The sequence below is a fragment of the Xiphophorus maculatus genome, chromosome 20 (genome assembly GCF_002775205.1).
Source record: "Xiphophorus maculatus strain JP 163 A chromosome 20, X_maculatus-5.0-male, whole genome shotgun sequence".
Classification (NCBI taxonomy): Eukaryota; Metazoa; Chordata; class Actinopteri; order Cyprinodontiformes; family Poeciliidae; genus Xiphophorus; species Xiphophorus maculatus.
In genome coordinates, this window is record NC_036462.1 from 19,016,391 (window position 1) to 19,029,635 (window position 13,245).

General features: G+C 37.1%; 1 protein-coding gene across 5 annotated transcripts in view; it reads left to right on the top strand.

The window, feature by feature from the left end:
- The window catches only part of LOC102224109 (AMP deaminase 2-like), a 43,597-nt gene that overhangs the window by 26,490 nt on the left and 3,862 nt on the right, over positions 1-13,245 (top strand). For 4 of the 5 annotated variants that reach the window (XM_023353435.1, XM_023353436.1, XM_023353433.1 and 1 more), the window contains 16 exons: positions 71-201; positions 1,863-1,993; positions 2,556-2,624; positions 5,780-5,885; positions 5,989-6,175; positions 7,076-7,217; positions 7,925-8,014; positions 8,108-8,237; positions 8,666-8,860; positions 8,957-9,088; positions 9,176-9,339; positions 11,105-11,231; positions 11,327-11,490; positions 11,577-11,697; positions 12,422-12,595; positions 12,707-12,817. In XM_023353435.1, coding sequence (XP_023209203.1) covers positions 71-201; positions 1,863-1,993; positions 2,556-2,624; positions 5,780-5,885; positions 5,989-6,175; positions 7,076-7,217; positions 7,925-8,014; positions 8,108-8,237; positions 8,666-8,860; positions 8,957-9,088; positions 9,176-9,339; positions 11,105-11,231; positions 11,327-11,490; positions 11,577-11,697; positions 12,422-12,595; positions 12,707-12,817 — 2,174 coding nt within the window. The remainder of the gene's footprint in view (positions 1-70; positions 202-1,862; positions 1,994-2,555; positions 2,625-5,779; positions 5,886-5,988; positions 6,176-7,075; positions 7,218-7,924; positions 8,015-8,107; positions 8,238-8,665; positions 8,861-8,956; positions 9,089-9,175; positions 9,340-11,104; positions 11,232-11,326; positions 11,491-11,576; positions 11,698-12,421; positions 12,596-12,706; positions 12,818-13,245) is intronic. The other variant, XM_023353434.1, reaches the window with a different exon arrangement.

The window sequence follows — 13,245 nt, forward strand, 5'->3', positions numbered from 1 at the left end:
TCAAATGTACTCCATTTAGTTAAAGCTGTATTTTTAACTAATGTTTCACTCTTTCTGTGTACTGTTTCAGATCTGTGTGGTGTGACGGGACCCAAGACCCTCAAGCCCCAGAGATCCCTCCCCGGGACGCCAGTTTCTCTTTCTCAGTACCCAGTCAACCTGCGAACATCCATGGAGGAAAAGTACAAAGAGCTTGCTGAGGTGATATTAAGATTTTAACCCTGAAAATTTTTTTAAAAACCCTACAAAATCATCAGTTTATCTGATTTTACTTATTTTTATATATATATATTTGAGTAAAATGAACATTGCTCTTTTATTCTATGAACTACTGACAACATGTCTCTGAAATTTCAAGCAAAAATCTGATATTTATTTACAGAAAATGAGAAATGGTCAAGATAACAAAAAAGATGCAGTGCTTTCAAGAATAAAATAATGCAAAGAAAACAAGTTTGTATTCATTTAGAAACAACAAAACTAATGTTTTAACTCAGGAAGAGTTCAAAATCAATATTTGGTGGAACAACCAGGAGGTTTTCGATGGGGTTCATTGGAGAGGGCTCTTAATATTTTCCAGAGCTGCATATAAAATTGAGCAGTTTTAGTTTGTGTTATTTTAAAAGAGCTCCTGGTAAATTTAGACTCTTTAATCAATCAGAAAAGTTTATTTGTATAGCACATTCCAGCAGAAAGGCGACTCAAGGTGCTTTACATAATAAAAACACAATTACAAAGTTTTAAAGAGTACACCATCCAGTCAGCAATTGAACTTTAATACTCCGCCATTAAAAATTATGCCTAATAAATAAAGCAGCTGCTCTGAGAAAACAGTGCACTATAAACATATTTATTTGTCTTATCTTTTCACATCTTGTCATGTTAAAACCTGAAACTTCAGAGCATTTTATTGGGATTTTGGCACCGTGAGAGCAACTGAATTTCAATTGTAGCTTCTTTTGGGGGTATTTTTCCACCATCTATGCACATCTGTAGACTAAAACTTTTACCCTTTCTTTGAGAAACAGCTGTAGCTCAGTCAGATTGGACAGAAATTGTCTTTTAGGTGTCAGGTTTCTGCAACGATTTGCAGTTGAAGATCTGAACTTTGGGCTACTTTGACACATGCTTAGGATTTAATGGGAACCGTTTTATTTGTCTCTCTTGCTAGTTAGTGTTGATTTTCTTCCAGAAGGCTAAACATTGTCCTGTTTTCAAGTCTTATGTAGCTTCTTATAGGTTTCCTCTTTTTAACTTCATGCCATCAACTCACCTTTCTTATCATCGTTGCAGAAACTTCCCCCCAAAAAACAAAACCTTTTCCCAACACGATTTCGCCACCACAGTATTTCATCATGGGAGCTGTGTGTTTACATGGTATTGTTTAACGAGGCCAAATATATACAATCTAATCTTGACTGAGCAGAATATCTTCCTGCCCTACATGGTTTGTGTTAAACTGCAAACCAGCACCTTTGTTTGTTTAACAATGGTTTTCTTGTTCCCACTCGTCCATAAAGGTCAGATTATTTGAGCTGTCTAGGTTTTATTTAGGGGTATCAGATCAAAGAGGACTGAGTGAAAATGTTTCCCTCACTTTTTACATTTATTAGTAAAACATATTCAAAGCCATGTATTCCTCAAAATGTATTGGTCTGTTATATAAAATAACTAGAAAATACAGTAAGTTTTTGATTCGTAAGTGGAAAAAAAAATCAAGGTTTATTAATCTGTAAATGTAACAGACGGTACAGTGTTTGTGCAAGTCCTGCTGTCGTTCTTATGCCCCTGCGTATATTAATATTTACATGATCCTCTGTTTATGACGCCATAAATTTTATGACCTCCCGTGTTTGAACCAGGAACTGTTCACACGCAGCATGGCGGAGAGTGAGATGCGAAGCGCGCCCTACGAGTTCCCAGAGGACAGTCCCATCGAGCAGCTGGAGGAGCGACGGCACCGCCTGGAGAGGCAAATCAGTCAGGACATTAAGTGAGGAAATGCAAACAAACTCCACACACAACGTCAGCTAAATCAACTGTTTACATAAACTCAGACGGTCAGACGCAGCTGCCCCCTCTTCCTGCGCCTCGCTCTTACACACAGCGTTGCTCTCACCTATGCACACATTGCTTGTCAGCTTCCAATATGCTAGTTTTGTGGGCTAACTAATCCCAGCAATCAGCTCACTGTTTTAGCCAAAATTTGAAACCTGTTCCAGTGGTACATCTTATTCTTTGCAAACTCTAAGAAGGAGGTGGGTTCTGTCTCAGCTGCCTGAGACAATGCTAACTGCGCTACTAAGCCAATCATGGGGAGGCAGGAGGGTTATCCGACTTGTTCCTGTTTACCAATCGGGGTTTACCATGACTAACTGGTGTTAAAACTCTGTGTTGATGTGAGTGTGTAGCTGTGAGAGTGCCTGTTGGAGTGGGCGCCTGTGCTTGTATTCAGTGTCTCTCCTTCTGTTTGCTTAATTTCTTCGCACTACCTCTGATGCCCATCTGCCCCTGCCTTGCCCACGCTATCCTGCGCCTCTGCATATCACCCCAAGGCTTGAGCCAGAGATCTTGCTGCGTGCCAAACAGGACTTCATGAAAATCGACAGTGCTGCAGACCTTGAGTGAGTGAGCTCTGACTCAGTATGCATGCTTTTCTTTTTTTTATCAAAAGGTGGCATCTCAGTGTTTGACGTTGTCTGTTTGGCTCACTTGTATTCAGAAATTTCTATACTAAACGCTTTTATTTGTTCAAATTACTACACACACATTTCAATACTATATTGTTTAGATGCTCTGTTATGTAGAGCCCACTGTGGACATTGCTTTTCTATTGAAAGGGACCAAATCCTCCCCCTGCTGGTGATTTAATGGAAATACATATGGGTACCTATTAAAAAATAACTTGGGCTAACTATTGAAATATGTCATTTAGAGATTAATTTGTTGGTTCTCCTGGCAAAGATGTGCCAAAACATGTAAACTTTTACAGCAGTAGGATAATATTCACATGGAAATGTTTTGAAATTTTATGATTGTTTTTTATAATTTATGTACATTCATTCAGGTTGGAAAAAAATCCCTTAATGCGACAGAATTGTTTTTATTCAAGCTTTGGTACCTGTTTTAGGAAATATTTCAATTCTCAATTTCACTGAGCAAAAATCCGATGCAGTTTGAACCTGATATGGTACAATAGGATATTGCAACAAAAAAACTAGCTTGAAGAAAACTTAAGCCACCGGCTTGACAGGAAAAAAATTGTCTTAGCTGCATTTTAAGAAAACAAAAACACCTCAGAGATTATTTCTTTTAATGATAGACTCAACTGTGCTTTGTGCAAAAATAATAATTTCTGAAAAATAAAATGCAACTTTAGCTTACTACTAAATATACAAAAAATAAGTAATTTTAGTCACTTTATTGAGCATTTATTATAAAGCTGGCAAAACAGTCAGTAGCAACATTTCCAACACATCTAGTTTGGGATTTTATGAAAAATATATTCAATAAAAAAGTCAAAATAGTATTAAAAAGAAAGTCCATACCATATATATTCTGCCTCATACCTGCTTTTTGCTACTCTTAATTATGACATGCAAACAAATATTATGGATCTTCTTCTGTGGTGTGAAACACCAAATATCAACTTGCATTACAGGGCCTTATCGCCACCTACTGCTACGAAGTAAGAATAGTAACTAATTATTTTATTTATTTATTTATTTGCTCTTGCAAAAAGCCCACAATCCACTGAAAAGGAGTCTGGATCCATTTTTTTTGCCGACCCGCCAGCTGAGTATAGCTGCCCTAAAATATTTAGAGTTCTGGGTTCTCTCTTGTGTTTTCTTCCTTTCAGCTTGTCCCACAGGTTTTCCATAAAATTCAGATCAAAAGGGTTGATTTTGTGTCTGGTGAGCCATTTCTGTATTCCCTGAAGCCTTAGCTTTAGAAAGAAGAGAAGGGCAACTTTCTGAAGGGACAACATCCGAGGGATAATTGGGTGAGAGGGTTCCCAGACAGCAGGATTCATTGCCTCTGGTATGCAGTAGTTGGTGCCAAAAAGTGCCCAAAGAAGGACAGCTGGAGCGAAAACTTTCCCAGGTGGTCAAATCCTGTTTTTCCAAATAGCTGCAGCCTGGTTTCCAAGCTGGTCCTTTTCATTGCTCAAAGCATCTTGGCATTCAGAGCCATTAAGATCTATTAGGTATAGTTCTGGCTTTAAAATATTAAATCCTGAGACTTCAAAACATCAACCCTGAACAAAGGAAGTCTCTCATGTATAACACACATATTCCCTAATGCCAGGTTTCTTTTCCAGCAGGATAGAACATTTTGATCAAAAGTTGATCTGAAACAAATTCAGCTGTTTTGGTATTTACTAGAAAAACAACTCTGTTTAAAATGGGCCTCATCCGAGCCCTCACAGGACAACAACGATCCGCTGCTGGGACATCTGCATCCTGAAAGGCTCCAAGGCTTAGCTGATCAGATCTGTTTTTATGCCACAAGTAAAGCCCTGACACTCTATCAAGGAGCTTTCAATGTTGTGCCAATTTTTTTTTTACAAGTTCACTGCAAATAATTAAAATGTTATAAATCAAAAAATATCTGAAGAAGTTACAGAAGCACAAAAGTTGCAATTTTTTATTAGTGGAAAAAAATCTAAGATCCAAAAATCTGAGATTGTGTAGAAACACAGTCTTAAGTGTTTTTTATTATTATTATTATTTTTAATAACTCAGGCTAATGATTGAAATATGTCATTTAGAGGTTCATTTGTTGGTACCCCTGGCAAAGATGTGTCAAAACGTGTAAACTTTTACATCTTTTAAATCTAGTTTCTAGTGTAAATATTTTAGTACACTTGAATTAAGACAAAACTAACTCATAAGCAACTTATCTGCAAGATAAAGAAGCTTGTTTCAAGTAAATATTTCCTTAATATTAATGAAAATGTACTAGTTGCATTGGCAAATTATTTTACTTAAAATATGGTGAAATTGTCTTATTATAAGTTAATGTATCTGCCTTTAAAAGTAGAACTTTTTCATCAATACTAAGGAACTATTTACTTAAAACAAACTCCTATATCTTGCTGAAAGATACTTGTAAGTTAGTTTTGTCTTATTTCACGTCTAATAAGATATTTGCAGTAGAAACAAGACTAAAAATACTTGGTAAGATGTGGTGTTTTTGCAGTGTAACTCCAGAAGACTGATGCTTTGAATCCCCCAAAAAACATTCAGATGAGTTTTCTATAAACCCAAAGTCAGTAAATTTAATTTGTCCAATTTTCACCTGTAAAATAGTTTGCTATTATGGCTGCGCGATATTAGAAAGTTATGTCATGGTGGGATTGTTGGCAAATATTGCACATTTTCCTTACATTTTCAGTGAATTCTGTAACTCTTAGACATCTTGGACACCACAGTATGTGACAGGTGTTGGCAGTGTAACTCCATCCAGGAAACTGAACATCTTAATGACACACAAATTATTTGGAATAGATTAACCACAATATTTTGCATAGCAAAAAATCACGTTCTTACCATGATAATAATATATTTGCAATATACCGTCACTGATTGGCTTAACATTTTCTTGAATATAGCAGAAACCAGAAAATGTATAAAGAAATTTCCTTCTCTAACAACTAACATAAACATAACTGCTGAACTAAAACCAGTGTTTTTCTTTCTTCCACCTTAACTCCACCTGGTTTTTGTCTCTGCCATCTATTTTTTGTGCTAAGCTGTTCTCTTTGTGTGCGTGTCAGATTATTGAAGGAGAAAAGTGTGGACACGGTTGATGTGGGCTTTAAGGAGCGGGACATGCCGATGGAGTACCAGCGGGTCTCAATATCTGGAGAAGAAAAATGTGGGGTAAGAAACTCAAATCACAGGATTGCATACAACAATGAACGTTCATGCAAAAGCAAAAATGCATTCATATTCATTTTTATTTCCGTGTTTGATGTGTTTCCAGGTGCCGTTCACTGACCTGGTAGATGCTGCCAAATGTGTGGCGAAAGCGTTGTTAATCCGGGAGAAGTACATCTACCGTTCCATGCAGACATTTTGTAAGACCGCAGCTCACGCCCTGCAGGACCTCGGGACGAACTCTCTGGAACTCAGAGTTTATGAAGACATGCTAGAGACCCCTGTAGACGCAGGTACTCTGTGCACACACCCACTTCCTGCTCATTAAATGTGATTTCCTTATCCTAATTATTTCTGTAAAGATTACATATTGTGCTTTCTTGAACAGGTTAGGATGAATCTATGGGCGATACAAAATATTTTCATTACACTTTTTGCACAAAATAATTCTTAGATAATGAGATTTGAGTCTGGTCAGTTCTGCCTATTTTGAGCTTCTGTCAGAATGAGATTTTTTTAGGGCCTCCTGTCACTTTAAATCCTAATGAGCTGCTGCTGGCCACGCCCCCCAACTCAAAGGTTACCAAATGGTGCTTGAACTCAGCTTGGGTTGCTAGGAAACGGGTTAGGGTTGCTAGGTGATGGGCAGTGCCTGCTGATTTTGTGAGGTTAAATTTGAAAGGTTTTTGAAACGACTCATTTTCCAGACACCAATAGACAGTAAAGTTTTACCAAAAAGGTTGGTGGTTTGATGTTTTTTGTTTTATTTTACATAAGAGGTCACCTATAAAAGATGATTTTCTTCTTGATTAAATATAAGTATGAGCCTTGTATTATAAACAGTTCACCAAATATGGTTTTTAATACTACAATAATGAGGCATCAAGACCTTATTGTGTCTGTATGTTAATGTTATTAATCCTAAATCTCTCCGATTGGTTCTTTACTGCTGAGTGAAGAACCAAACTTGTTGAAATGACAGTCGCACTAATAAGTAAATGTGAAGGACTTGTGTTGCCGCTTTTAAATGCATTCACAATCAGGCAGTGATAATAATACTGTGTAATGGTATCTCTACAAAAATACTGAGTCAGTTTGAGTGGGGGATTTTCATGAACATGCCGTTTTTAATGTCACAAAACGTTTTTTAAGCAAATAACAGATTCACTCTTGTACCTTTTTTTTTCTCTCAGATGCCCCTGTTCACCCACCCGTCTCAGAAACGCACCCCTACGACAATCGGGACCCCAAGAATATGCCAGCAGACACAGGATATGGCTGTAAGATGGTTGATGGGGTCATACATGTCTTCAACAAGAAAACAAACATGGACAAGTATGTGTTTGTATCTATACTGAGGATTATATTTGCTGATGTCATGATTTACTTTTAAATATAAAGTGCTGTGAAAAAAACCCCCCAAACGTTCCCCTCTTATGGATTTCCCCTGTTTTTACGTTTTGGTCAAGCAGAGACAGATGTTTGCACAGAGATTAAAAACAGATATTTGGTCAAATGAGGAATAAGCTTGTCTTGATTTGACTAGCTCATTCATCATTTTGGTTTTTGAGGTTTGGCCATAGAAACCACAAATAAATGCAGATGATTTGTTTAACTCATTCAAAAATAATAATAAAAAAAAAATCGCTTTTTTTTTTTTTTTTACATATCACAGATCTCAAGTTGTGATTTAAAGAATCAGTTTTTATTGTGGGATTTGAAAAGTCTGAGGTGGTTTTTAGATTTTAAAATAAAGCTGTAAAGTTGGCTCTTGCTACACTCCTGCATTTGATTTGAACTTCAGAACTATTTTGTTACAATATTTGTTTGGGATAAATAACAAAGCCAAACAACACTAATGGTTTGTTCCCATATTTACAGAATATTATAAAAACGTCTTGAAAGTGTAGAAATTTGAGGCTGTAAATGTATGAAATTTGCAGGAACCTTTCTAATTAAAATTAAGAAGCATAAACTAGGAGTAAGAGCTATGTAATCTTGGCAAACCCAACATATAACTTGAAGTTGTTTTTCTCTGTTAGAAGCACAGAACTCGACCTACCGTATCCTGACCTGAAGGAGTACATAGCAGACATGAACGTCATGATGTCCCTTATTATCAACGGTCCAGTGTGAGTGTTACGTCATTCGATAAACCAGTTGATTTATAGTGTTTCTTTTATGCAGCTCGAATGAAACCTGTCTCTTCTGTGCGTTGCTTCCAGGAAATCTTTTTGCTACCGCCGCCTGCAGTACCTGAGCTCCAAATTTCAGATGCACATCCTGCTGAATGAGATGAAAGAGCTGGCGGCGCAGAAGAAGGTTCCTCACAGAGATTTCTACAACATCAGAAAGGCAAGAGCTGCTGCAAAAATATCTCCCTACTTCTCTAGTATTTATATAAATGGATCTCTTTGAGAAGTATGAACGTAAATTATAAAGTCAAGCTCAGTTTTAATTGTTCAAAAATAAACTTATCCTTGTGAGAAAGAGGTCTCTGATTGAGATTTTCCTTCTCACTGTTGCCACATGCTTGCTGAGGAGACGGATTAGACTGAAATCTTTCTTTGATAACTTTCTACTTGCTCTGTTTTACACTGAAGATCAAATTAGAAAGTTTATAACTCAATTTGAATCTGTCTATATAATTAGATTAGTCTAATCAAATATTTCTATGTATTACTTGAATGTAGTTGTCATGTAAAGTTCCTTGGGCTGACTTTTGTTATAAATTGGGGCTATGTAAATTGAAATAAAGTTAATGTTCTTCATCTTGTCTCCAGGTGGACACTCACATACATGCATCATCCTGCATGAACCAGAAGCATCTTCTGCGATTCATCAAGCGAGCCATGAAGAAATACCCAGACGAGATTGTTCACGTTGAGCGGGGGCACGGTCAGACCCTGCGAGACGTTTTTGAGACCATGAACCTGACGGCGTACGACCTGAGTGTAGACACACTCGACATGCACGCTGTGAGTTGTCACAATGTTGTGAAAGATAAAAACTAACTTAGTGTGACTTCTTTACTATTATTAAACTTGTTTTTTCACGTTTCTCTACTTTTACAGGATCGGAACACATTTCATAGGTTTGACAAATTCAACTCCAAATACAACCCAATTGGAGAGTCCATCTTAAGGGAGATCTTCATCAAGACGGACAATCATGTGGAAGGAAAATACTTTGCACACATAGTTAAGGTGCTTATTAATTCAGCTATAAACTGTCCAACCGAATAATCAGTCCTGAACTCAAATTTAAAGCTGCTGTCTTTATTTTTCTTACAGGAAGTGATGTATGACTTGGAGGAGAGTAAATACCAGAACTCTGAGCTACGACTGTCCATCTATGGTCGCTCCAGAGACGAATGGGACAAGCTGGCGGAGTGGGCTGTCAACCACAGAGTGTACTCTGATAATGTGCGCTGGCTTATCCAGGTGCCCCGTCTCTTGTAAGTGCTGCTGACATTTTGCTTTACTTTGAAGCTGAGATGCAAATAATGCCCTAACCCCTAACCCTTGCTCGTTAAAAATCAAGGAAACAAATACCTAAGACTGTCAGCCAACACAAAGGCTTAAAGCACTCTGAGGATACCATGGAGTGTGAGACATTGTGCAGACAAAAACTGAATCAAAAACACAAAACATTTGGCAGCCTTCAGCCAGACATTGTGACTTTTTCTTTGGGTTTGACCAGCACCCATTTCTACCAAGAATAGTACTTTATGTTAGTAATTATCAAGCTTTTTTATAAATTATAGCAGCAGTGAATAACACTGGTCAACAACCAAAAAATTATCTGGGGTTTTTCAAACGTTTTAGGGTAATTTTGACGTGCTGAATCCAAAAACCATATTGGTTTTGCTCAATCAAGTCAACTTTCAGAACTGTGGATTCAACGTGAGCATCAAAATGCATGACTTGTTCTAACAAATGGATCGGTTTCCTGAGAATCTGGGATCAATGAGTGATGATCAGGAGGAGAGAATCCATCAGGACAGAAAAGAGATGGAGAATTTTACACAGTGAGGATGTAATATTCAATTTACATCTACTTACCCTTATCAGTGTTTACTATTCAATTTACAAAAATCCAACTTTGTAACATTTAATTAATACACTCTGTTAGAAAACAATTCTTTTCTCTTAAATCTTTTTTGGATGAGAAATATTAACAGAAATGAACTGATAATGTCAGAAAAATCGATTTAGTCAGAATGTCAGATTTCTCTAAATCAAATTAGTATAAAAATCTGACCTTATTTAGAAAACTTTGTCATTTTTTGTGCTGATTCAGTGGTGCAAAATAGTCCAAATTCAGTTCACAAAACAGACAACTTCCAAAAAAAATTTTTTATAACCCAGTGCAGGAAATTAAAGTTTCTTTTTTTCCACATAATCAGTCTGTATTTTATGAGGATGTATCTATCAACATGTCTAATCTAATGATGCACTGCTATGAAAATTTTATATCTGATGTTAATGTTGCCTTATGGCTGAAAACTAATATTTATCGATATTATGTAAATATTTTTAAAAGTTCTTTGAAGCTATTGCTACACATGTAGCGGTTGGTAGAAAACTCAAAACATTAATTCACATGCTGCCTTTCATTTGGCTCAGACACTGGTGAAAAAAATATCATTATTCCATGAGAGTATGCAAGTTGACATTTAGAGAAATCTGTCATTGATTGAGTTTAATAAACACAATTATGTCATATTATTTAATGACATTAAAATTAAGAAACATGTTTCCTACCGTAGAAGATGCTGTTGCCTTGCTGCTCTAAATTTCTGTTGCCTGTGAGTCATGAACTGTGTGTTTTTTTTCTTCTTATCTTTCTGGATTTTTAATGGGTAACTTCAGTAGAGCTGTGACTAAATATTCTCCCGCATAGAGAATATTTAGTCAAAATAAGGGTGCTCACTTCATCCTTTTCTGTGTTGCCTGTCAATGTCCTGTTCCTGTTGGAAAGGTTAGTGTTTGTCAAACAACAACAAAAAAAATCCTTTTTCGTTTCACAATTAAGATTCACGCTCCACAGTTCAGGACAAAATGTCATCATCAATATAAGGTACTGCTTTTGCACCAAATGCTGTTTTTGTGTGAGAAAAGTGCAATTTGTACCAGCTTTAAAAAATGATGAATGGACAAATAGTGATTTAATTATGTTTTTCCTTTGCTAAAATAAATCTAACTTTCTTTTTTTTATAGTGACGTCTACCACACAAAGAAGCAGCTGGCTAACTTCCAGGAGATGCTGGAGAATATTTTCATGCCTCTGTTCGAAGTCACGATAGATCCAGCCAGCCACCCTGAGCTGCATCTCTTCCTGGAGCACGTGAGTATGACCTGCTGGTAGATCTGAACTCTCCTGATGACCAACATCAGAGTGAACTGAATGTTTGTTTGTTTGTTTGTTTTGCATGCTGGCAGGTTGTTGGTTTTGACAGCGTAGACGACGAGTCCAAGCCTGAGCACCACATTTTTAACCGGGACAGTCCACTTCCTGCTGACTGGACACAGGAGAACAACCCACCCTACTCCTACTACCTCTACTACACCTACGCCAACATGACTGTGCTGAACCACCTGCGAAGGTAACAACATATCATCCTTACTTTTAATCATTCATTTCAATCTAATTATTCTCAGATTTGTGAGTTTTTCTTTGTGTTTAACTCAGACGACGAGGCTTTCATACGTTCGTTCTGCGACCTCACTGTGGCGAAGCGGGCCCGATCCACCACCTGGTGTCAGGGTTCATGTTGTCGGAGAATATTTCCCACGGACTGCTGCTCAGAAAGGTCAAGACGGCTTTCATAAAGACTGCAATAAAAAATAGCCTTAGATTTTCAGGAATTCATTTCAACAATGAATTTTGACAAACTAAAAGATATTCAGCAGGTAGTTTGGAAAGTTTGCCGCAGGTTTAGTGTCTTTTGTTAGAATTTGCAACAAATGTGGTGAAAACAGAAACTTAAGAATAAATAATTGTGCTAATAAAGAAGTAAGCACTTCCATCCGCAAAGGCAGAAGAAAAATGTAAAAAGCTAAAAAAATAATTATAAGAGAGATTTTATAGCTTTAGTCCAAATAAAGGTGATTAATGAGAATGGTATGAATGATCTTAAACGTGACTTTTATTCATTGTGTCCTTATGTGATACAGTCTTAAATATTATTTTACTAGACACTCGGTTGTTTTATGTCTCTTCAGACATATCCAACGCTACATACGTCTGTCTGAAGAGACACAAAACAACTAAGTGTCCCATAATGAAAGAATCTTTAAACCTACCAGTACTTTTAATTTAGAGTGAATAAAAGTTAGTTTTTTTTAATTCATGCCTCTTTTAAATAATTTTATTTGCTTTTGAGAGATAAATATCTCACGTTTTATCAGAAACAAACCTATTGGTCGAAGAAAATTTAACTCGGGTCTATGATGGCTGTAAATCTGCTTTTATTTTCTCCTTTACGTGTAACATGGGGAAGAGATGAAGAGTCTCATTCTTCCTTTCTTTTCCAGGCCCCTGTGCTGCAGTATCTTTACTACCTGGCTCAAGTTGGCATTGCCATGTCGCCACTGAGCAACAACAGCCTCTTCCTTAGTTACCACCGCAACCCGCTGATGGAGTATCTGTCCAGAGGTCTGATGGTCTCTCTGTCCACCGATGATCCCCTCCAGTTTCACTTCACCAAGGTCTGTTGGACCACACAAATATCACAGCCTCCCAATTAAAGGGAAAATCAAACTTTTTATTCCTTTTGCATGGATGTAAAATATGTGATAATTTCTGTATTTTGTCCCCAGGAGCCTTTGATGGAAGAGTACAGCATCGCAGCTCAAGTGTGGAAACTGAGCTCTTGTGACATGTGTGAGCTGGCGAGAAACAGTGTCCTGATGAGTGGATTTTCACACAAGGTGACGTCATTTATCATTCACCTGTAAAGAGTAATAAACAGTTTATCTGGTGCATCATTTGGCTAGGTGTGGTACAGGTTTGCCAGGAGATTTTTTTTTAGTGTCAGAAATGATTTACAGGTTAAAGCACCTCTGCGAAGTACCAAGACTCCTTCAACCTTTTCACATATTAAAACCACAAACTTCATTGTGTTTTATTGCCGCTTTAGGAGAAAGACCAACAAAGAGTTCTTCAGCAGTGTGAAGCGAAAGGAAAGAGACTTTTCTCTGATAACCCGAAGAAAATTCAGTGCCACGATGTACTAAAATCAGGTTTATTTGTAAAACACATTTCAGCAACAAGACAGTTAAAAGTGCTTTACACCATAAAAACAAAATGCAGCAATTATGAGACGAGCAATAAACCTAACTAGTACACAGCGTCCACC